Source organism: Erythrolamprus reginae, chromosome 3 (assembly GCF_031021105.1).
Source record: "Erythrolamprus reginae isolate rEryReg1 chromosome 3, rEryReg1.hap1, whole genome shotgun sequence".
NCBI lineage: Eukaryota > Metazoa > Chordata > Lepidosauria > Squamata > Dipsadidae > Erythrolamprus > Erythrolamprus reginae.
The window spans coordinates 47164230-47190648 of NC_091952.1; the positions used below are offsets into that span (position 1 = coordinate 47164230).

At 38.7% G+C, this 26419-nt stretch overlaps 1 protein-coding gene and 1 long non-coding RNA gene across 2 annotated transcripts; one reads left to right on the forward strand and one right to left on the reverse strand.

Moving 5' to 3' along the window:
• Positions 1–757: 757 nt before the first annotated feature.
• RBM15 (RNA binding motif protein 15) lies at positions 758–7410 on the reverse strand. Its single transcript, XM_070745098.1, has 2 exons — positions 4419–7410; positions 758–1126 (listed from the first exon to the last, which is right to left on the reverse strand). The coding sequence occupies exon 1, from the start codon at positions 7294–7296 to the stop codon at positions 4486–4488; it is 2811 nt and encodes a 936-aa protein (XP_070601199.1). The 5' UTR covers positions 7297–7410; the 3' UTR covers positions 758–1126; positions 4419–4485.
• Positions 7187–25935, forward strand: LOC139163870 (uncharacterized). Its single transcript, XR_011558534.1, has 3 exons — positions 7187–7713; positions 24560–24687; positions 25683–25935. It is a non-coding gene; the product is annotated as an uncharacterized lncRNA (long non-coding RNA).
• The last annotated feature ends 484 nt before the right edge of the window (positions 25936–26419 follow it).

A 26419-nucleotide genomic window follows, 5' to 3' on the forward strand; every position in this document is an offset into this window, starting at 1 on the left:
AGCGGTACCTACGAAACGATCGAGGTTGCATGCACATCCAAGGTGTGTAGACCATTTGCTTCAAAAAGGGTCAAGTAAGAGCACCGATAACCATCGTACAGGTTTTAAATGACAGCGCTCTAGTTCTCAGGAACTCTTCTTCCATTCAGAACTACACCCAGGACTGCATAACTCTGAAGAAAAGCCCCTGGTGGTGGAGGAGCTCTTCAATTGTGTCTGGAAACGCGCTATGATATAATTTTTTTAAAAAACGAGTTACTTTTTCATTTCAATTTGGTGAAAAGGTTATGAGCAAGATGCAAAGCAATTTCAAACTTTCTTCAAATTAAAATCAGAACTAAGGCCAAACAAGTTAGGTGAACAAAATAAATCAAGAACTTAAAATTCAGGAACTCCAGCTCTTCAAAATCAACAAAGTCCCAGATCTGCACACTGTTCTGAGACTTTAAGATGCTTTCCCTGCTTCTTGCATGCCAGCAACAGCACCATTTCCTCGTAAAGATGAGGAGATAGCAGCCATTGATCCCCATTCACCGTACACAAGAGGACAGAGCAACACCACAAACTAGATTTCTTCAGATGTGATACAAAAGATGGTCAATATCAAAGCGAAGGTTTCCCTGTTTCTTGTCTGAGACCCACAACTATCAGATCGAGGAGGAGGAGGAAGAGCAGGAGCAGTTGTAAAGTACCCCCACAGCTGCAAACAAAGGGGTCAAAGGTTTGTCGTCAATTCATTTCCAGGCAGAAAAACCACTTTCCTCAAAAGAAACAATTTATTTAGAATGAAACAAAATCAGCTCGACTGTGAGCGCATGTTTGAGTGACAGCTATTTTAAGCTGTGTGAGCCATAAAAAGGTTTTTTTTTCCTTTACTTTTGCAGAAATCTTGTGTACACAGCACAAAGCAAAGAGGTCAATTTTCCACTTTAAAATAACGGGCATTGGCATCACAAATAGCAGATACACAACTTTTTAAGCTGCCTTTTTAGTAAAATGCACAAATACTAAACAGATAAGCTTTCTTCCATGAGGCCCATGTAAATTCCACATAAGCCAACGCTTTTCTTCGCAAAGGTCCATTAGTTTGGAATCCCTTGTGGTCTTCAGCACTTCACTAGCCTTGCTTTCAGGAGGAAAGAAGAGGTTATTCAGTACAAATGTTTACAAGAGATGTCTTCCCCCTATATTTACAGATAACTGTTCAAACTACAAGGCTATTAATGTTCTAGATAATGTCTGAAAGCACCAATCACCCTTCACTGGCACAAAGCTTTTGAAATTAATTAACATCTGTATATAAATGCACAAATAGTAGTTCAGGGAGTTAAAATATAGGGTAGAGATTGAAAAAAAATCAGCTGTACTAGTTTAAAAAAACATACAGGAGAAAAATCAACTGAATTTTTGCAATTCATACAATTTCTCTCACTTTCAAAAAATCAAACAAGAACATGAAATTTAGTGTTCTGTTTGCAAGTGTATTTTTTCACATTGCTATGTTATCTCCAACTACAGACTCATTACTTACTGGAGAAAACTAGCTAAAATATGCATCGGATTCTCTTCATTCCACATCTGTGCATTTTCCTAGTGGTTCCAAAATACTTTAGTTCAGATAATGTAAAGGGAAATGTTTATCTTCAGTGACACATCTGGAGCAGCTAATATTTACTCTATAGGGAAAAACCAAGGGCAAGAAAATTAACATACACCCAATTACTTTACAATTTTGCAAGCCTTTCAATCAGGCACCCTACATAGATTATTCTTTTGTATGCTTAAGTGGCTACCCTTAAATTTTCCATTTTTATCCAATTCAGATATATTCCTACATTCTTTTACTCTTAAAACATAGTCAAACTACTACTTGTTTACATTCCTAAGGAAGGCTTCTTCTTTCCCCCCTAATTATATGCCAATCTTGCCCCCTGGTGTTCCAAATTTTGATAATCCAAATTGGGAGCCAATTGTAGAAACACAAAAGTGGATCCTGGTAAATGAGATTAAATTAAATTGGTACTCCACTGACAGCAAACCATGTATGAATTGTCAAAATGCAAAGCTCTTACCGGTAGTTAACTTTAAGGGGGGGGTGTTTCCAAACTCTTAAGTTTCCAATTATAGAATTTAAATCCTAATGACAACAAGCCAGTTAAGATTTTTCTAACCAGCTCCCCTAAAAGTGGTATTAAGTGACTCAGGAAAAAACACATTCTTCATCCAAATGTTATAACTATGGAAACAAATTTCTGAACATGTGCAGCATTCAAATATACATTGCCCTAAAGCTTCATACCATATACAAAAGATCACAATCCTCTTTTTCTGCATACAGATGTGTCACAAAAGTTAACTTTTGCTATGCTGAAATTTTGGAGATTAGCTCAAATGAGTAATTGCACTGCTGTTATACTAATACAAACAAAAAGCTGTAGCAGCTATAACTAAGTGCTGAGCCATCCAATTGTTGGATATCATTTTAGTCTAAATTGGATTCCTAACATTCTTTTTCTTTCTATAGCTACTAATGGACTATCTTCTTTCTTTTTTAAAAAATCTTAAAGGTTTGGAAAACAGAATTGCCCATTTCACATATCATTTACCCAGTTCAAATCATAAGCAGCAGCACTGAACATCATTTTCAATTAAAATAGAAAAAGAAATACATGGTGTGGGGTTTTCCAACACTGGTTCCCAAAGGGTTGCCTAAAATGCCAGTATGTTCACTTTACCTCAAACTCAAGTTCTGAAGGATTTTTTTAACAAGGAGAGCACATCAGTATGCATACTGTTGCCAACAAGTTTGACTTTCAAATCTGATATTAAAAGATTTTCCAAAAAACACAAATTTGGCTTTTAAATTAATATATTAGTTCAACATAGAGCAAATTCCCTCTTCAAATAAATACAATAAGAAAACTTTTTATATAGCCACTAGCATATTGCATTTGACAAATGCAGTAATTTGGATAATAAGCAGGACAGGCAACACAAATCTGTCTTAGTGACTCTGCCTATAACAGTGGCTAGATTTGATTTAATTTGGTTCAGTTTCAAGTTTCATTTATTACAGAACGTATTCTCAATTTGTATTGCAGAACTGTGAGATTTAGGTTACTGTACCCACATTTTTAGAGTGAAAGGTTGTAATGGTTTCAGAAGTGAGGCTCTACTTGAAAAAAATACTTTAATAGCATGTTTCCCAATATTTCACTGAGCAGTGTTTCATTAAGCCACTTTTCAACTATTGTAATTGTTCTTATTCAAACTTGAGAATTGGTTTACGCATGAGAAACATACTGTTACTGTACAGTGGCTTTACAAACAAACAAAAATATAGGACTAGAGAATTAAGCAAAAAGTCATACATTTAAATGATGGTTCTTTCCTCAAAAGTCTTATCACATATTTTAAAAAATAAGAACTGCTTTTAGAGGCTTACTTTCAATCGAATTGTTCTTTTAGTAAACTGAATTGCTTTCCCAATGTTTAGAAATACACGGTGAATGCAAAAATGTCAATATTAAAACAGTGCAAACCAGACTATGAAACCTTGCATAATGTCTATTATATTTTACCTGAAAAATATTGAGCAGGTAAGTTTCCTTTCTATTTCCACAGGGATAGAATGATAATTGAAATGGTTATGTGGCAGAACTTTTCACAAAAGTTAAGTGCCATCTTTGAAAGTTGCGTTCCCAAGTTATACTTTAGGATTCATTGTGCCAATTAAAATTGGTAATGGGTAAAAACAATGATACCAGTAACAACCTGCTTCTTTAATACAGAGGTTCATGATGTTCATGGGTTATAGTAAAGCTCTCATTACATCTACAACCCTTAAATGCACACAAGTTAAAAAAAATCAACAGAGCAAAATACTATTTAGGAACATTTTTCAACGGTGTGCATTTCTCTGATTTTGGGAACAAAAACTGAAAACCCAACTGAAAGAAAACTACAGTGCACCATGAAGGCATAATATCAGGGACTCAAACCATGAGTTAATTCAATTCAATTTTACATTTTGTAAACTATGAATTATTCTGAAATCAAAACTAGCTTTATGGAAGCCGCAGGGCTCAGAATGGGCATGAACCATGAATGTTTTAAGTATGGCAATTTAGAATGTAAGTATAGGAAAAGATTTTATACCTACTTTAAAATTGTGAAATGAACAAGGACAAATTAAAAAGTAAAAAAAAAAGAGGGAGGCAAGCTTGTTCAATACAATGTTTCATATATTAGTGGAAGCAGGCCATCCCTTCTCACCATACTGTCACTAGCAAGACAGTTGAGAGTAGCCTAGTGAACAGTTAATATATCTGCTCTCTAGAGTTTATAGAAAATAAAGGGAAAATAACAGTAACTACAGATCTAAAATTATACTTAGGGAGTTGGCTAAGGCTTAGCACCTGGCAGACACTGGAGGAGGGGGGAGTTGTATGAAGCAGCAGGATAAGCACAGAAAGCATTAGGACTTTAAGATGCACCACGAACAATGATCATGACCAAATAGTCATCCTCCGATTTAGCCAGGGCCTTTGCTGTAGAATCCAGGAATTGCTGAGAAAAATCACAAGGGGGGAAAGCATGCAAGACCCCACTGTTTTCTTTGTCTTTGTTGCCTCCTACTGGGAGGCTTATCACGCCAGCTGCCTGTTTTTGTTTAAGATAGGACACCAGGTTTCTTAATGGCCGCTGGGTAGAGGTGGTATTAGCTTCACCAGCCCCAGATGAGGCACGGTTGTCTGTGGTACCAGGCACAGCAAGGAGAATAGCATATCCATTGGGTCCTGCCACTTTGATACGGCGGGTAACTTCATCCAACTTGGGCTGGTCCAAACGAAGACGCTGCGTGATCTTTAGTTGGGCCACTTTGCCACCAGTTGTTCCTTCCACCAGCAGATTGCTAGCTACGCTGAGGTCACCTTGTAGTAGGTGCATGTTTGATGGAAAATTGCTGTTCTTCAACAGAAGCATTCCTTGCCAGGCTAGGCAGAGTTTGGTAGATGACCCAGACTTTGAGGTTCCATCCTGCTGTTGCTGTTTTTGGGGTGGCTTCAGCCGAGATCCACTGCTACTATTCCCTTCAGAAGTATGCTCATCCTTTTTAGCTGGACTCTTGCACTCTTGGATGGCAGTCGATGTAAGTGTGCGATGTTTTCTTTCTTTTTCCATCAAACTTTTATGTTCCCGCTTCTCAGTCGGGCCTCTCTCCAAACTCCCCTTACGTGGCTCTCTGACTGGGGAATGACGATCCAACAAGAGTAAGCGAGAAGAGGGCCGATCAGTATCAGTATTATAGCGGTCTCTGATTAAGCTTGTTTCCGGACTACGATCTTGAGGAGAAGCAATAGCAGGGCAGTGACGTTTACGAGATGAAGATGAACGTTCACTATCTGGTGATCGGTCCAAATGTCTACCCCCATCCTCCACTAGCCTTCGCTTTCTAGGTAGGTCTCTACTACTACCAAGCTCTCTTTCCCCTCGAGTTCTTTCTAGAGACCAACCATCTCGTCGCCGTTCCAGACTTTCAAGTGCATCATACACAGTTGCTCGGTTGCCCCGGTCCCGAACTGGAGGTGGTGGTGGCACCCAGTCTGTTTCAGCATATAAGTCTCTATCTCGGTCACCATAGAGCAGTGGTGGTGTTCTGTCCCGAGCTCCTCGGAGTGGATCTGGTGGAGCTCCACGATGTGCTCCAAAAGCTGATGTTTCTGCTACCAGTTCATAGTGGGCAGGTGGTGGGAGTGGCAATGGCTGCAAATAGGGTTGTTGATACCGATGCTCGGTGTCAGCAAAGTCCACACGCAGGCGACGGTCTGGCCCACCCAAAGGAAAGCCACGCATGTGGGTACAAGCAGCTTGTGCAGCATCCAAACTCTCATACTGGATGTAGGCCCATGAGTCACCTTTACGATAATCAATGGTACGAATGGTACCAAAGCGATCAAACTCCCTGGCAAGAGCAGCCAATGGTACCCAGAGACCCAGGCCACCCACCCAGAGTCTCGTGGTGGGGGTCGCTTTACCATAGCCAATTTTAATAGGATTGCGCAACAGCACTTTACCAGACATGGCAATCTTAGCCCTGTGGGCCATATCCAAGTTCTCAAACTTAAGAAATCCATATGTGCTAGTTTGACCCCGGCTGGGCCTCTTAATATCCACTTCAGTGATAACCCCAAAGCGATCAAAAGCCCTACGAAGGTCTGACTCTGTAACCGATATATCCAAATTACCCAGGAACAGGGTACGATTAGCTCGCTGGTCATCTTCGGGACTGATTTCTTCTTCGGTGGCCGTCCCTGCCCCAACCCCACGATACGCGGCAGCTGGCACTCCAGCCACTCGATCCAGACTGTAGGTGGGCCTCACCCGGTCATAGAAACTGCTGTAGTCTCGTTCTCTTTCCAGCTCCCGGGGCAGAGGCGGCGGGGGCAGGCGACCCAGGGCAAGCTGTTGCAATCGGAAGTCTCTGTAGCCTAAGCCTGCCCCTCCACCAGCAGGAGAGAGAGCCCTCTGGGTGGCCCCAGTTGCGGGGTGCCTGATAGTGGCCGGGGATGCCCCCACCACCCCCACTGTGGAGGCCCCATAGGAAGACTCCTTGTCCAAAAGTGCCGGGGAGCGACTGCCGCGTCGCCGGCTGCTTCCCCCTCCGCTGCTGCTCCCGACATAAACGGCCTCGATCTTCAGCGGCCGATGGTAGAGGACCAAGCGACCGCGAGCATGCTTGGCAGCACGGGCATCCTCCGGGCGGCGGAAATTGACAAAGGCCACCCGCTCGTCGCCGGAGCCGGTGCCCGGGGGCAGACGGCTGATCTTGACGCTGACGTCTCCGAAGCGCTTGAACTCGTGGAAGAGGCCGTCTTCGATCGCCTCGTCGCTCAGCGCCGAGCCCAGCTCGCTGATCTTCAGCGTCTTGTACTCACTGCTGCCGGCCGAGTCGGCGGGGGCCGCGCGGGAATCGACGCCGCGGCCGCTGCTGCCGCGCGAGGACGAGGAAGACTCGGCGTTCTTGTTGTTGTTGCTGCCGCTGTAGCCGTGGCGGGCGCTGCCGGAGCCTCCCACCGCGGCCGATTCATATTCACGGCTGCTGGCCCGGCTGGCTTTTTCCAGATGAAGGCTCCGCCGACTACTGCCGCAACCGCCCTCGCCCGAGCCGCCGCCCGCGGATTTCCCTCCGCCGTTGCTGGGCTTCTTACTGCTCCGCTCGCTCCGCCCCGAAGAAGAATCCTCGCCACCACGGGACCGTTTGGCCTTGGCAGGCGAGCGCTCCTTGCCCTTCATGGCGGCAAGCGCCAGCAAAGAGGGAATCGCGCGCGGAGGATCGCGCCTCACGCACTCACCGCCATCTTGGAACCAGGATGGAACTCCGCCCACTGGGCAGGCATTGGACAGTTCAATCGGAGCCCGTCGTGTTCATTGCACAAAGGACCTGTCGGTGAAGAAAAGCGTAGAAGCTGAAGTGCTCCAAGCACCGGAAACGGAAATCTCGCCTTGCTACGCTGCTTTCACTAGGCCGTTGGATCAATGGCCAATCACTCATCGGTTTCTTGAGCGGTTAATGGCCCGAACTGGAAGAACTCCCACCCCATTGACTGAAGCAAGAATCTCAACTCTTAGTTTCCCCACCCCTCCTCCACGCTCTTATTGACCGTTTTTTGTGGAAGGCCTGTTTCCCCGCCAGCCTGAACCCGCGCAAAGGTGCACAGACCACGTGGGACCTTTGGGTTTGACAGACAAACGAGATGGCCGAGGAGGTGGGGGCGGTTGGGTTTATTTTTTGTTTGAGGGTCTGCAATGAACGCAACATCAAGGGTGGGGTGTTTTTTTTCAAGCTTAGGCGGGAAAAGACGTCGGATGGATATCATTTCGTTTCTCTTCCCCCCCCCCTTCCAGCGAGCGCGGTCATGTGTTCGTCTGGGCGGGAAGCGTTTCTCAGCCTCAATGTGTGGACTTCAACTCCCAGAATTCCCTTCCCTCCAGCGAGGTCTTTTCTCCACCCAGTGCTGGCGAGGGTATTCTGGAACTTAATGTTCACGTATCTTGATTGCTGTGGCTGAGGAAAAACCGTTCACGGAAAAGATCCGAATCTGCCTTCTCGCAGCTCGGAACCCCCAAAAAGCGTTTTTCACCCGGAATCCATTCAAATTAGTTTCCTAAGGCCGCCTCCTTGTTAAGCTACTCGTGGGGAGGGGGGGGGCTTACAAAGGGTTTAAAATATCAGGCTATAAAACAGGAGGAATATAAAACACATAGAAAATAGAAAGCACCACGCCGGGGATAAAATCCAACCAGTCATCTTCGGTGGTTCCCTGAAAGAATTGCATGTTTCAAAGCAGGGGCCGAGCTATTCGGCTTATTAAAGTAGTTTGCTATTCACGGAACCTAGTCATTAAATTTCACTAAACGAGTTAACAAAGAAAGCATTTACAATTTTTTTTTTTTAAAAAAAAAAAGCTCGTTGGGAAAAAAACCCGCTAAAAAGAGAATGAACTGCAAAGCCAATATTACTGCTGGTACTATTCCTAATTTATTTTATTTTATTTAATCTTATATCCTTCGGCATATAGGATACCATGACCAAGAAATTATTTAATGTATTCGTACAATTGCCGTGCAAAAGTTAAGTTTGATTTTAGAACACTAAAACAACAGAGATCTAAACCTGAGAACTGTCTTGACTTATTTTATTTATTTATTTATTTATTTTGAAGGTTATAGAGGATATACTCGTACTAAAATATAGCAGAGAAAGAATAGAAGAGATATAGGAATAAGGATATAGGAATAAAATATATCAATGAAAGAATAGAGAAAGGATATAGGGATAGAAGAGAAGATATAGGAGAGACAATAGGACAGGGGACGGAAGGCACACTAGTGCACTTATGCACGCCCCTTACTGACCTCTTAGGAATCTGGTGAGGTCAGGCATAGATAGTCTAAGGGTAAAATGTTGGGGGTTAGGGAATGACACTACGGAGTCCGGTAATGAGTTCCACACTTCGACAACTCGATTACTAAAATGTCATATTTTTTACAGTCAAGTTTGGAACGATTAATATTAAGTTTGAATCTGTTGTGTGCTCTTGTGTTGTGGTTGAAGCTGAAGTTGACAGGCAGGATATTGCAGCATATGATCTTGTGGGCAATACTTAGATCATGTTTAAGGCGTCGTAGTTCTAAGCTTTCTAGACCCAGGATTGTAAGTCCTGGGTCTAGAAAGTTTGTTAGTTTGTTTTATTTAGAATTGCACAAAATGTTGTCTGTTATATACTGTAATCACTTTTCGAAGTTATAGTTTTAAATGAGAAAATGTGCAAGGTACTGCAGTACTTGCAATTTTTTAACACATACAGTGATACCTCATCTTACAAACGCCTCGTCATACAAACTTTTCGAGATACAAACCTGGGGTTTAAGATTTTTTTTGCCTCTTCTTACAAACTATTTTCACCTTACAAACCCACCGCTGCCGCTGGGATGCCCCACCTCCGGACTTCCGTTGCCAGCGAAGCACCCATGTTTGTGCTGCTGGGATTCCCCTGAGGCTCCCCTCCATGGGAAACCCCATGTCCGGACTTCCGTGTTTTTGCGATGCTGCAAGGGAATCCCAGTAGGGGAATCCCAGCAGCGCAAAAACGGGCACTTCGCTGGCAATGGAAGTCCAGAGGTGGGGTTTCCCAGCGAGGGGAGCCTCAGTGAAATTGCAGCATTGCAAAAACACAGAGTCCGGAGGTGGGGTTTCCTATGGAGGGGAGCCTCAGGGGAATCCCAGCAGTGCAAAAACGGGCGCTTCGGCTGGCAAAAGGGGTGAATTTTGGGCTTGCACGCATTAATCGCTTTTCCATTGATTCCTATGGGAAACATTGTTTCGTCTTACAAACTTTTCACCTTAAGAACCTCGTCCTGGAACCAATTAAGTTTGTAAGACAAGGTATCACTGTATTTACTAAAATTAATGGCCATCACTTCGGCCGAGGTATCTCAGAACTGTCAGCTCTTTCAGTCAGGAAAGATCTGTGTATCTTTTAGGCAGACAAGGTAAATCTCCCCCTCCATCCGTCCTTCCTCCCTATGGTCAACTCCATGTTCCATCTCAAGAACTTATTCTTCCCTCTTTGCACGTCCTGGATGTGCGCAGAGCACTCAAAATTTATCTACACCGCACAAAACAATTCAGAAAGACTAATGGAACCCATGGAAGTGAAAGTCATTTTGGTTGAAGTAGTAAGACTCACTCGTCTCGAAACTGAAAGACTGCAAGTTGTAGTTCTGCTTTAAGCACAAATCCAGTTGTTAATCATTGTTTAATCCCCAGATAGAAAGCAAAGGGAAACTTGTGCTGAAAGAATTGGGGGACTTGTCCATGCAGTTTTCCAGGAGTCCAGACTGATTCAAAACACAAAATGGAAGTAATACCCAAGATGCAAGGCACTCTTTGATGTCATTTTTATCCTCTTTAATGAGATTACTGGAACAATTTTTTTGGCACGCATATCCTATTCATGACTTTCAAAAGTTAGTTGTTAGTGACTGGGATAACTACTTAGCTAGAACATCTTTCTCAAGATAAAAGTTTCCAGTGCAGATTATGACTTGCCAGCCATTTCTCTTGTTTACTTGTCCTCAGAGAAACCACTTCTGCTTACTTAAGTAATAAAATGAGGGGAGGAGAAAATTGGGGCCTACTAGCCTATTTTTCCAACATCATGCAATGATTCTGAGTAAACAAGGTTGATGGTTACTTCTCCAAGAAACCTTCCCTCCAAATGATGCTGCTGTGCCCAAGATTCACATTGTGTTGACCCAGGAGAGAAGATACATGGGAAGTGAACTGGTAGAGAAGCATACTGAAGCAATCACCACTCTTCAAGGAGTATTGGGAAATTTTTCTAAGAAGCAATCTTCAGCACTATCATTGCAAATATTTATTTATTTATTTATTAGATTTGTGTGCCGCCCCTCTCCACAGACTCGGGGCGGCATACGCCTTACTTCCTACTTCTTAGTTACGTTGTTCTATCAATAGTTCAAAAATATTTTTAAAATGTGGATATTATATCAGACATGCACTAAAACTGGAATCTCAGATAATGATGCATCAATGATTTCATAAAAATTTTAAATGGTATCAATGGATCTGAAATTATACAAATGTATTTAGGGTGTGCTGAACTCAACAACAAAAATATTTAAAAGGATCGATATCAGGTTTTCTCTTGTAGGTATAAAATTGAACGTTCATTGATCATGATAATGTGATTATTAGATATCTTTGGAGCACAGGATTTAATTAGTGTACATAAGTAGGATTAAATGAATTTTTTTTATTGCTAAAGATTTTAATTGCTAAAGCTTTGGAATCTGTTTATCAGGAATGTATAGTTGTGAGAGGCTAAAAGAAACATACTGAAAAATGTTGTATATCCATTTTGGAAAAAGTAATATTTTTGTTAATCAAAGGATGCTGTTTTAAAATTAGTTTTGGAAGACTTACTTTATAATATCAGTAGAAAATCTAAGAGAAACTAAACTTAGGGAAATAATTTTTCTTAGTTATGGTGTCAAGGCTTGTCATAATTTCATTATTGACATTTACATAATTTTCTGTATTGTTTTTATACACATAAATAAAACAGTTTTATTTAAACAGGCATTTACTAATACTCTATATTTTAAGGGAGTTTGGGGTGAGGGACAAGTGTTTTGTGTTTGTGTGTGCCTCAGATTATGACTCCTAGTGATTGCCTGGATTACTCCCTAAAGTTTTGCAAAATTTTTCAGAAGTAGTTTGTCATTGTATCCTTCCTAGAATTGAAAGACAATGATTGGCCCAAGACCACCCAACTGGATTTGTACCTAAAGTGGCAGTAAAACTCATGGTCTCCTGGTTTCTGTTTTGATGCATTAACCACTTCTGTATGCCAGATGTGACAGATGTGCATCTCTTGTTTCAGGGTTGCGAACAGAGTTAGCTGAAAATATTTATTTCTGGGCATGGTTGATATGGTTGCCAAAGCTAGACTTCTTGTTGAGATATTATGGCTCTCTTTCCTCTTTGGAGGAAGTTTTTGTCTCCTCTTGCCACCCAGCTGAGTTAGAGATTTTATAAGCGAAATGCTAATTGGCAGCTTTGCAGCTTCTCTTTAGTATTAGTAACTCAATCATAAATTTTTAAAAATTTCTGTTTCCAAGCAAGGCGATTGTTAAGTAAGTTACATGGACGTTATGACCTTTTTTGCCATGTTTCTTAAGCAAATTGCTGCCGAATCACACAGTCATTAAGTGAATCCAGTTTCCCACATTGAGGAGGTTACAAATGGTGATCCCCTGTGAAGCCTCAACCATCATAAATACACACTGGTTGCTGAGCACCTAAATTTTGATGGGGATGCTCTGATGGCCGTAAGTGTGAGGACTGGTCATAAATCACTTTTTCAGTGTCACTGTAACTTCGGATGATCACTAAACGAATGGTTATAAGGACTACCTGTATTTTGTCCATTTCCCACTTTTAGACCTGGAAAGGTGCATGCTATATGTCAGGTTAGTGGGTTTTCTCATTTTATATTTTCTATACCTTCTATGGGGAATTTGGTAGATGGATTTTTGTTATTGTAACATCTGGAGTCAGAACTGATTTTGCTTCTTTTTAATTTGCGCATTTCAGAAATGAAGATAACCTCAGATTTTATTCATAGTGGTTCTGGAAGTTTGGGGAGTGAAAGTAATGATGGTATGAAATTGTTATCAGATAACTCTTGTATAGTAGCAATGTTACATATTATCACTAGATTAGATTATGAAATATATATAGGAATCATTTGTTGATTTAACCTGAGGAGTATTAGGGTTAGAAATCAGTGCCAAATAATTTCACGTTTCAATATAATTTGTCTTCAGCCAAACAAAATACTAAGAGCCTGTGTGGGAGTCAGGCAGAAGAACATACTCAGACTGGGTGTCATAGAAACGAATTAATGGTTACCATGAATCTATTTTGAAATCACATTGACAGAACCTCCATTAATTTCTATTTTGAGCAGCTTTATTGGGTTTGGAGGATGACATAGCAGAAGAGCATACAAGGCTGAATTTGATCATAATGGAACTGAGACTGTTCTTATATACAGTAACTGTATTTACAGTTCTTTTGAATGATATACAGCACCCTTATTTAATACTACATGGATCAGTTGCTTCTCTCTCCCCCCCCCCCAATTTTTTTACGACATTTAACACTGGATGGAAAATATATTTTCTACCAAAACTAAAATACAAGATTACATTTCTGTCCAATACAGTATTTATCTGTTACATTTATTGCCCTCCCGCCTTAACACAATAAGACAGAATATTGGATTTCTAATATGCAAGAAACCAAACCTAGTATAGTTATCCCATCAGTGAAGAGAAATACCAATAGTCCTTGACTTACAACTGCAATTGAGCCAAAAAATTATGTTAATGAGAAATTGGTTGTTTTTCCACATTTTATGACTCTTCTTGCCACATTTATTAAATGAATCACTGCAGTTGTGAAAATGACTTCCCCATTGTCTTTGCTTGTGAAAAGGTTGCAAAAGATGATCCCATGATCCTTGGAGAACGCATGATAAATCTGAACCAATTGTCAAGCATCCAGATTTAAATCACATGAACATGGCGATCCTGCCAGAGACATAAGTGTGAAAAATGTTCATAACTCACATTTTTCAGTACCCTTGTAACTTTGAACAGTCACTAAATGAATTATAAATGGAGGACTATCTGCACTTAGGACATTAATACAGGCTGGGACAAAATAAAAGAATATGGTTTACTTCAGAGAACAACACAGAAGGTCTCTGTGTTTTAACCAAATAAATTTTGTGCTTATATTAGAATGGAAATATATAATCAGAATAGGTACCATAACCCATGGGTCCTCGGTTCAGGCAAGGGAGTACAACCACAAGTTTTTAAAACTGCAAAGAGAAGCCACAACATAGAAGAGCAATACACAAGAATTATCCTAGCAACAAGAGTTATAGATTCCGTGCAAATGAGGCAAAGAACTCACAATAACATCCACATATCTTGTCAGGAGTTCTGAAGGTGAGATATTCCATGTCAACACCCAAAGCAGGTCATCTTTCTTGATACATGTAAACATGCAAAGCAATATAAAAGCTTCCCTGTTAGGTACAGTGGAACATCTGCAGGGACACTACTGTGTTAATTACCAGAAATCCCACAGACACCCTTCAATTCCCCTTCTAACCCATATAAGATGAATCTGCCTCAAGGGATTCTTAGGACTCACGCTGATATTCTCCTAACTGGGACAGCACCAACATGTCCCATCTTTGTTAAGCATGTTTTCACTGTGCTGTCTTCTCCAACCAACCATTTAAGCCATTTAAATCTTCTAACTTTGGCCAACAGCTTTTTTTTTCTTTTTGGCTATCAGTATAATAGCAAAAACCACGACCTAGATCAGACCTGGGCAAGCTGCGGTCCGCAGGCTGGATGCGGCCTGCCCACTGTCTATGACCGGCCTGCGGAGGTTGGTCCAACCTGCGTGCGTGTGCGTGTGCACTCAGGCAAACACCAAAAGCCACGCGCCGTTTCCAAAAACCATGCGGTGGAGTCGGACTGCCCCACCACTTGTGCGCAGAAGCAAGAAAGCGACAGTCGTGCCTGTTGCTCTGCTGACGGTGCTGCCTACACAGGCGCTCTCACCTCGCCCTCTCCACCTTTCCCATAAGTTGACTTAACCTTCTTTGGGAATTCACGGCGGAGCCTCTCCTACCCCCAATGGGGGGAAATCAGGTTGGGGAGCAGGGAGAGAATTGGAAGACTGATAATGGAGGGAAGGAAGGAAGGAAGGAGAAATGGTATTACTCTAGAAATATAAAACTATTAAATATTAATCTCTCTTCCCCTTTTGTGGAAAGCAAACAAGTTCCTTGATGTGATAGATAAAAATATAAGTAGAAAGAAAATAGACAACTTTAGGATTTTTTTAAAAAAATGAAATAATCAGGTAGCATTATATGAATTGAATGAATTATTAACTTAAAATTGAATAAAGGAATTTTCCAGGATCATAATGTTTTATAATTTGGAATTATAGGGAAGTGATAATCACCAAACTATTTCAGCTTTTTTCATTTAGCATCTGTTACCAGCATATGTATACTACAGTATATACCAGGGGTGGGCAATTAATTTATAATTATATTATAATTATAAATTAATTGCCCACCCCTGGTATATAGTATACATTATAATATATAATATAATATATAATTATAATTTATAATTATAGTATAATTAACTCAGTTCTACCTAATAATATAAAGTATTGGGTAGAACTGACTTAATTATATTATTCCGGCCCTCTAAAACTATCCCAATTTCTCATGCGGCTCTATAGGCAAAATTAATTGCCCACCCCTGACCTAGATGAAGGAATAGAGGGGGAACTAATCAAATTTGCAGATGACACCAAGCTGGCGGGTGTAGCCAATACCACAGAGGATAGGCTCAAAATACAAAAAGATCTAGATATATTAGTAATGTGGGCATAAACTGATAAAATGAAATTTAATGTTGAAAAAAGCAAAATCTTACACCTAGTTAAGAAAAACTTAAGACACGCATACAAATTGGGAGAAACCACACTTAACAGCAGCGACTGTGAGACAGATAACCAACTAAATATGACCCAGCAATGTGCAGCAGCGGCTAAAAAAGCCAACACAATCTTAACATCAACAGAGGGATACACCCCAAGACTAAGGAGGTACTAATACCGCTCTATAATGCCCTAGTAGTCAGACCACACCTAGCGTACTGCATTCAGTTTTGATCTCCCCACTACAAAAAGGACATTGAAACTAGAGAAAGCACAGAAAAGAGCAACTAAAATGATAAAGAGACTGGAAACCAAGACATACGAAGAGAGGTTCCTGGAACTGGGCATGGATAATCTAGCAAAAAGGAGGGCCAGAGGGGACATGATAGCAGTATACGGGTATTTGAGGGGTTTCCACAGAGAGGAGGGGGTCAAACTATTTTCCAGAGCACCAGAGGGCCAGACCAGGAGCAATGGATGGAAACTGACCAAGAAGAGATTCAACCTGGAAATAAGGAAGAACTTTCTGATGGTGAGAATGATCCACCAATGGAACATCCTGCCAGCGGAAGTTGTGAATGCCCCATCACTCAACACATTCAAAAAGAAATTGGATTGCCATCTGGCTGGGGTGTTATAGGGTTTCCTGCTTGAGCAGGGGGTTGAACTTGATGACCTGCAAGGTCCCTTTCAACTCTAATAATAAATAAATTCATTCAATCAATCTAGCGTGCTGTACTGACAATGGCCATACTGATCCAAATATGACCCCTTCCCTGAAATCACTGGGCACTAATCTCCATGGCTATTTTGACACTGGGTATAAAGGAGAGATTGGACATCGCTTCTACAGAGAATCCTGCTCCAGAGCTGCTGCATAATGCTCAACCAATACTTTCCAAAACAATTATCAGGTCTTAGATATGCAATGCTAACAGCTTTTCAAAATCCAAACCACCTTTAAACAAAGACTTTATTTAGCATATGACAATGTTACATTAGCCAGGAGAGTATAATGCTATTTACCAAGTCTGCTGACAATTGCCAGTCCGTTCTGTTCATACTCATCCAGAGTGCACCATAGGGCAGATCTGCTCATAAAAAAATGAGTAGCGTCCTGCAGCATCATCCTGTTGCCTTGCAGTCAGATGTCACATCTGGGCAAGTCCCGCACTGGCAGACTATTCACACAAAACATCACTACGTTTTTCACCAAAGTGATATGTATTTATCTACTTGCAGGCAGCATGCTTTCGAAGTGCTAGATGGTAAATACAGTAGCAGGAGCTCACTCCATCATGCAGTGCTAGGACTCAAACTTCCAGAGCAAAGACCATCTCTTTAAGCCATTAAGCCACTGTGCCTTTAAAGATTTATCTGTTTTTTAAAGAACACTAGTCCTATGTTAAACTGGGAAAGAGATAGATGTTCTATCAGAAATATGTTGCTAGTTCTGTCACCATTAGCTTTGATAGTTTTCTCTTCTGCAAACTTCTATGTGGCTGTATTTATCTGCTGTTTATACCATTTTTGTTGTTTCTGAAAACTCATGGGCATAACTGGTAACTCATCCATCAACAAATCCAGGATCAGTACCTTATAACTTCATAATGTTTGCAGTTACTTTGTAATCATCCTGGCAATAAGTGCCTTGGGGAATTGTTGTGGTTAGCTCTGCCCCAGCTCCTGCCCCAAGGAATGTGCAGGTGGATGTGGGGGGAAACATCCACATGCCGCAGGCCTGTTTTGCTCCCGATGGAATCTGCCGATGAAGCCTCCTCTGACCAAGGAAGCGTGAGTGACAGGGAAGAGGAGAGTTTGGCAGACAGCCCAGGAGGAGATCAATCATCTGTATCATCCTTGGATCCTGAACAAGAATTAATGACACATCCACACATGCGTAGAGTGATGCATAGGAGACAACAACTGAAGGATTATTACAAGAGAAAATGAGGCCAACTGTGGTTGGGTGGGGCTGCTGTAATTAGTGCTACAGATAAAAGTGCAACCTGGTGTTTTAGCCTCATGGCAGTTTATCTGATTCATTGTTTCGTCAAGATCGTGGTTTTTGTGCTGTTCAAGATTGTGTGTGGACTCTCTGGACTTTAGAATTCGACTCAATTTCCCAGTTATTGGGTGAGCAATTGGATTTAAATTGGACATTTAAAAAGGGAGCTGTTTCTGTTTTTCTGTTTATAAAAACTTTTGGGTTTTCCTTTTATTCCTGGACTAATTACACTGTAATTACGGGCGGTTGAAACACGCCGGCAGAACAGGGAATATTATGGGAAAATCATATTTGCTTGACTTTGGAACTCTATCGTGTATATTTTCCATTATGGTCCATAACTGCTTTGGGAACATCCAAACATAAGGACAGAGTTAAATACCTTGATGCTTTGCTAAACTGCTGTTCAAAGATAGTCAGGCCAATTGTCATTAGCAGGTGGAGATGGAGTTGCATAGAGCGTTAGGAGAAATCATTCCTGATTTATCAGCCACATTTATGGCCTGTCAGCTACAGTTCTTTGGGTTTTGTGCCCTGTCAGAAAAGTGCTGGGCTCAAAGTCAGAAATAGACTGACTGAAAGTGACATACCTGTTAGTCTGGGAACATGATGAACTAAACCTGTTATTTTGAGAATGGGAAAAACAAAGCCAAGGATATACACCAGTTGTTTTTCTTATTTTTTGTCACTTTAATGATGTCCTTCTTTTCATGGAAGAATCAGAATTGGCAATGAGAGCATCCTAATTTATGCCAGCATCCTTTTTTGAAGTTTAGATTTTAATTTCTCCTTCAGGACAGGAGATTAGCATAGCTTTTAAAATAGCCAGTTGCTTTTGGTCTTAATATTTGTATTATCAGAATTGTTGATTCTCCTGCAACTAAGATTGGTGGATTAGAAATGTATGGCATTACTTTGAATGTTGTGATTTAACTCCAACAACTTGGAAAGTTGCTCCTGTTATAAGTTTATTAATATATTTTTTTTGCTTTTGGGAAAAATGTAAAAACTGTCACTAGTCGAATCCCTGAATCTTTTGTTGCACAAACAGTGCAGAGATATTTTACATCATTAGGATGTTTTATAGTCTTGATTGCTATAAATTGTCATTCAGTTGTCTTGATGTTAACATATTTTTCTCTCTTCACACCAGAATATAGAATTCCTTCATGGAATGGGATGAAAACAGATACTCGTTGCTTTATTTACCACTGATCAGCAGAGGGCAGAAACTGTATACGAATTTTTCTAACACTTCCCTGACTGTAGTGTTCTATCATCTGTCACTTATCTTAGACGTTGATAATGATAGCATCGAGAGTGTCTCAATTGTAACATCTGTTGCAATATTTCATGTCACTAGGATAATTCATTCCTTGCTAAGTTTTTCAGTCAAATGGCTGACGGCGATCTAAGTTTGAATAAATAATGAGAGAACTTTAAGACCCATTAATGCAGCCATTGATCTCTTTCTCCTAGAATTCTGAGAATGATCAGGTGCTTTCAAACGGGGTTCCTGGCACTATCTGTCATTGCCCTTCCACAGTTAGCTGAAAGCTGAATTGCAATTGGCTGTCCATGCATCAGAGGTCCTGTGCATTTTGAAATCCATATCTTGTTCCGTTCTTACGTAAAATGGGAATAGAGTTGCCAAGCAGGCAAGCTTTCAGCACTAATTATCACACAAAGATCTTTAACATCAGTAATTTATTAACGTCATTGTAATACTGCTCTCTCTTCCATCGTTAACTGCAGTTGCTCCGAGTCTTTGGAGAAGGGTGGCATACAAATCTAATAAATAATAATTATTATTATTATTGTTACAATTCTTATTTTTATTGCCTACGGAATACATTGCAAATATGCCTATTTCTAAGTATATAAACTGAACTAATACGTCCTGTGGAGTTCATCTCAGAGCAAATTCTAATCAAACTTTACTGTAAGTTGACATTAGCAAAATCTTGCAAGTCTGAAAATACATTTCTCTCCCATCACCAAACAACAAACTAGGGAAGGTCCTTTATGAGCCCTTTGCCATACATTCATGAGGGATGAACTGACTTACTTGACCATTTTCCTGGTTGTGACACTGTTCCCTTAGGTCTAAAAGGGTTTTTTTTCTAGAAAGAAAAAATAGATTTCCAAAATCTCTAGACATGCTTTGTTTTGAAATAATCTATCACTTTAGGGGTAGTGATTTCTGACAGTCTCAAAATGGGTGAACAGTGCAGTCAGGCGGTAGGGAAAGCTAGTAGGATGCTTGGCTGCATAGCTAGAGGTATAATAAGCAGGAAGAGGGAGATTATGATCCCGCTGTATAGAGCGCTGGTGAGACCACATTTGGAATATTGTGTTCAGTTCTGGAGACCTCATCTACAAAAAGATATTGACAAAATTGAACGGGTCCAAAGACGGGCTACAAGAATGGTGGAAGGTCTTAAGCATAAAACGTATCAGGAAAGACTTAATGAACTCAATCTGTATAGTCTGGAGGACAGAAGGAAAAGTGGGGACATGATCGAAACATTTAAATATGTTAAAGGGTTAAATAAGGTCCAGGAGGGAAGTGTTTTTAATAGGAAAGTGAACACAAGAACAAGGGGACACAATCTGAAGTTAGTTGGAGGAAAGATCAAAAGCAACATGAGAAAATATTATTTTACTGAAAGAGTAGTAGATCCTTGGAACAAACTTCCAGCTGACGTGGTAGATAAATCCACAGTAACTGAATTTAAACATGCCTGGGATAAATATATATCCATCCTAAGATAAAATACAGAAAATAATATAAGGGCAGACTAGATGGACCATGAGGTCTTTTTCTGCCGTCAGACTTCTATGTTTCTAAAGAGGAGAATAAAAATAGGGACTTCTGTAATGGTCATGGTGAGCTGAAGTAGCTTGAAGGAGCAGGGATGGCATAGAGGCAGGGATCAGGAACCTGAAACTGAACACTTGGGATAAATTCAAATATAGTTGGAACAATGGACTTGAAAATTAAAGTTAAGATTGTTTGCTATCATAAACAAACTGGATGTAAAAGAGATCATAAAACTAGAACACGTTTTACCCAAGAAGACTAAGACTGAGGATAATTTGAATGTGGATTTAAAAATGACAAATTATAAGAATGATATAGAAAAAGATGTTACACAATAACATATTTTCTACAAATGAAACCTGCTAATGTCTTAATAATTAAAAGTGATATACAAATAAGAAATCATAAGAGTGAGATAATTTTCTTATTTGGGATTTGCAAAAGAGACTTCTTAAAGTTTCACATAATTTTTTGAGAACAGACAAAGAGAGAAAGAAATCAAATTTTGGAACATAATTTAAAGGGATTAAAGTTAAAACAAAAGGGAAAGAATATAAAGTTGATTTATTTGACTAAGGTTAAAATATAAGCGATGTTGGTTTTAGTAACACATGAAGGATTTTTATTGACCAGAACCAAATAATGTTTAAATGTTTGGGAAAAGATGCTTTTTGTTGTATTTTTAAAGAAAGTAGTAAGACTTTAAGAATTTCTTGATAGATAAGGTAACTATCATTATATCCAGCATTTATTTTCCTTTATGATATTCTTATTTCTTCTGTATTTCTATTTTCCTTTCTACAGTTTCTATGCCTCTTTTTCCATTTTTTTAGTTTGTTATAGGCTTCTATCTTTGTAATTGCAAATTTTATTTTAAAAAAAAATTTTTTTAAAGAAGAGAATAATAATGGCCTGGGAGGAGGGTCAAGTAAACATGCTTTGTCTTCCCTTCTCCTGACTTGTTGGGAATACAGAAGAAGTGAACAATTAAATAGGATTAATTAACTTGGAAGGGGTTACATGCTGTATTCTAGTTATTTTGATATATGGGAAATTCTCTTTCCACACATTTTATCCTTTCAAAATTGACCCCGTTCCATCATCATCACCCCACCACCACCAAAAAAACCAGGAACAGTTTGTTTTTCTTCTGAATCCTCTGCTAAAGAAATTGATAATTTGATCTGCCTCTTGTAAGTAAGTAAGTAAGTAAGTATGTATGTATTTATGTATGTATTTATTTATTTATTCCAATACACAATGAGGGTTTTAGTGGGTATATATCTATATACACATAGTAAAATACATTATGAAGGTTATAGAGGAGATACTCATAGTAAAATATATCTAAGAAAGAATAGAAGAGAAGTTATAGGAATAGAACATATCAATGAAAGAATAGAAGAGATATAGGAATAGAAGAAAGGCATAGGAGATATAGGAGAGCAATAGGACAGGGGACGGAACGCACTCTAGTGCACTTGTACTCACCCCTTACTGACCTCTTAGGAATCTGGATAGGTCAACCGTAGACAATCTAAGGGTAAAGTGTTGGGGGTTTGGGGATGACATGGAGTCCGGTAATAAGTTCCATGCTTCGACAACTCGGTTACTGAAGTTGTATTTTTTACAGTCAAGTTTGGAGTGGTTAATATTAAGTTTAAATCTGTTGTGTGCTCTTGTGTTGTTGTGGTTGAAGCTGAAGTAGTCGCCGACAGGCAGGACGTTGCAGCATATGATCTTGTGGGCAATACTTAGATCTTGTTTAAGGCGTCTTAGTTCTAAACTTTCTAGGCCCAGGATTGAAAGTCTAGTCCACAGCCTGGCACTTTGCATGCTGGCTGTATCCCCACTGAAGGGGAGAAGGGGTCTTTTTCTTGTCAACCACTTCAGAAGATAGTTCCTACTGACTTATCATTGGGCAGCTCTTGTCCATTTCATCCCTGTCAGAAATAAGTTCATTATGGGGCACATGTCGCATAGGTTCGCCATTACAGTGATATAAGATGTGCTGACCTCTTTGTTATACAATATTTAGCTGAAACAAAGCATAATCAGTTACTCAAATTTTATTGCTGTCTGTTTCCCCACATTCGGACTTGATTCTCTTTGTTCAAATCTTTTAAGCAAGAGGTAAATTTATATTTTGTTCTTATATGCATGTATGAATCCACATTTAGCCAGTAATATGACTGGTTAAATTCTCATAGTGATAAAAAGTCTGGAAATTACATGAACTAGAATTGAAAATGTAGATGAGCAAGCTTACATTGTTTAAAAACTTCAGTTAAGCCTTGAACAAAAGCACAGGTGGTTTCTTTCCAGACTTGGACAGATGCTTTTAATTTCCTGAAAGCTAATATAATAATAATCTAATAATAATAACATAAGAAACTCATTTTGGGGGCAGGCAGAATATCAGCCCTATAAATATCAATTTTAATCCTTTTCTGAAGGGGGGCCTTGTGCTCTCAAATATTCATCTAAGAAAAAAAATGTTTTTATTATTTTGATAGAACTTATTATTTTAATAGAACTTATTTTTATTTTATTTATGAAATTTATTTACTGCTCATCGCGTATCCAATGACTCTGGCCAGCTTGCAACATAAAAACATTAAAGAACATTCAAATCATCAATCATAAAAAAAAATCCACCCGCAGATAAAAACATTAACACCAATGTGCCTTGCGTCCCCTGTCCAATTGTCTCTCCTTATCTCATTTATCTTTTCTTCCTTTCAAATTTGTTCACCTATACTTTTATATCTTTTCTTATATTCTTTTCTTTACTTATATTATTACATATCTTTCTCTTCAATGTGTATTATGTATTGGACTAAATAAAATAAAATATAATAAAATAATAAAATAAAATAAAATAAAATAAAATAAATAAAATAAAATAAAATAAAAAAATAAAGTAAAAAATAAAGTAAAGTAAAATAAAATAAAATAAAAAAATAAAAAAATAAAAAAATAAAAAAATAAAATAAAATAATAAATTAAAAAATAAAGTAAAGTAAAATAAAATAATAATAATAAAAAAATTAAAAAAAAATAAAATAAATAAAATAAAATAAAATAATAAATTAAAAAATAAAGTAAAATAAAATAAAATAAAATAAAATAAAATAAATAGAATAAAATAAAATAAATAAAATAAAATAAAATAAAATAAATAAAATAAATAAAATAAATAAAATAAATAAAATAAATAAAATAAATAAAATAAATAAAATAAATAAAATAAATAAAATAAATAAAATAAATAAAATAAATAAAATAAATAAAATAAATAAAATAAATAAAATAAATAAAATAAAATAAAATAAAATAATTACCTAAGGTGGCAAGAGCTGGGGGTGGCGCAATAGTTAGAATGCAGCACTGCAGGCTACTTCAACTAACTGCTAGCTGTTGTTCAGCAGTTCAAATCTCACCACTGGCTCAAGGTTGACTCAGCCTTCCGAGGTGGGTAAAATGAAGATCCAGATTGTTGAGGGATGATTCTGTAAAACCGCTTAGAGAGGGCTGTAAAAAAACATTATGAAGAGGTATATAAGTCTAAATGCTATTGCTATTGCAAAGGAGGGAACCAGACACTTGGGGGATTCATGTTTTAGTTAGTCAACCACTCAAGTATGATGATCCCCCATTGGATCCCCAAACCGTTTGGCAGATCTAAGTCTTAAGGATCTTACAGAATTTCAAGAGAGTGGGAGCCACTATCATCTCAGGGAGTAAGAATGTTCTGCTGCTTGTAAGTTTGTAAGATCACTGTTCCAAGGATCAGAAAACACATTCCCAACTACTGTAAATTACCCTCTCTGTATTAATTTTTTTAAAAAAATATTTTCTTTCTTAATTATGAGGCATAATTAGAGAGGAAGACAGCTGCAGGTTGGAGCTTCACCTTTCAGCCTGCTCACCTGATAAAAGCTTTAAATTGCACCAATGATATTTGGGCAGGCAAGGACAAATGCCAAGAAAAGCAACTGAGAATGTGAGGATAGTTTTGATTTGAGACTACAGAGGTAAAGCCTTCCACTCTATAATTTTAACAACTGTTTTAAACCTTTGCACTTAGGGGCAGCCACTTTGGAGAATGTGAAGATGTTTCAGCAATTTCTGGGAACTGAATTTCTACTGATGCAAGAATGGATAAGACATAAGATCTGCTCAATGTGTGGGATGCATGGAGCAAGCAGCCAACAGGTTTCATGCATAAGGGTTGCCACAATATTTTCTGTTCTGGTTTCCCTGCACTATCAATCTTTATGCAACATACTGGAAATTTCAATCACAAACATGTGCTACATCAGTCACTAAACTGGTGCAGATTGTCAGGAAGCCTCAGTATAAATTCACAAATAAGCTTGATGTGAAAGACAGACCTAACATTTCTAGTTCCTCATAATATAATTCTTTTTTAAAAAAAATATTTATTTTCTCAAATATAATAAAAAAGACATACACAAAACATATACATACAACATCTGGGAAATGAAAGCTTCCCCACTTTTTTTTTGAATGTTCAATCAGAGAATTTTGCTTAATACAATTCTTTTTTTTTTAAATTTCTTTATTGAGTTTTCACATATAGTTCAGATCACACATTATTCTGTTTTACAGATTATAAACCATCTCTTTTAAAATTCTTATACTAAATTTTTACCTGTTACATTCCATTATATACATTATATTTCATACTTTTATATTCTAATATTTATTATATTCAATAACTGGTAAATAAAACTTTTTACAAGGTAGCTGTAGATTGTTTCCATTGTACTGTTGCTTCTTATTATATTGTTTCTATATTCTCTTTTAAACCCATTCATGCCATTTTTGCCATGTTCGTTTTGATTCCATGATTTTGTTTCCCTTAATTGAGTTAGTGAGTTCATCCATCTCCACGCATGTATATATCTTATCTATAATTAATTCTTCTGTTGGGGTCTGGTCATTTTTCCAGAGTTGTGCTATCACAATTCTCGTTGCGGTGTTTATGTGTGTTGTAAGAAGCATTATATATGCTTAATATAATTCTTATTGGCTTTAAGAGTTTGCTTTAAGTCAACCAGTTACTTTTCAAAATCACAGGAGGTTTTTCCAACTGTTATGATTTAACATGAGTCATTTTTGAAATGCATTTATTGTATGCGTACATCTCCCGCAGAAGAGAAATATCATTGTCTTTGATATTTCAGACTTTGCCAAGGAAATTCAGCCAAGATCATTTTAGTATGTACTTCAAAAACTTATGGATCTGAAGAATCAAGATCACCCCAAGTTTCAGATGGCAAATGTAATAAAGAAAGCACAAGTATCCAATGTCTCATTAAGTTGACAGACAACACCTGCCTATTCAATAGAGACCCTTCAAGAGAAGCAAGATAGGAAGCATTGTTGAGGAGAACCAGGAAGACAAGAAAGTAAAGGAAGCTAATATAGAAGCAGGACAAATGAGGGATTAAAAATGTTACTTGACCTCATCCAATAAATATTCATTACGCCATTATTATTATTATTATTATTATTATTATTATTATTATTGGTATTATTATTATTATTATTCAATTCAATTCAATTCAATTTATTAGATTTGTATGTCGCCCCTCTCCGAAGACTTGGGGTGGCTCACAACAATAAAAACAGTATAACAATGGAACAAATCTAATAATAAATTACATTAAAAAACCCCAACAATTTAAAAACCATACAACATATACATACCAAACATAAAATATAAGAAAGCCTGGGGGAGATGTCTTAATTCCCCCATGCCTGGCGATATAGGTGGGTCTTGAGTAACTTGCGAAAGACAAGGAGGGTGGGAGCTGTTCTAATCTCCGGGGGGAGTTGATTCCAGAGGGCCAGAGCCACAGAGAAGGCTCTTCCCCTGGGGCCCGCCAAACAACATTGTTTGGTCGACGGGACCCGGAGA

Excerpts from the sequence above, each read along its gene's own strand:
- RBM15 (XM_070745098.1), bottom strand. The coding sequence starts at position 7,296 with ATGAAGGGCAAGGAGCGCTCGCCTGCCAAGGCCAAACGGTCCCGTGGT.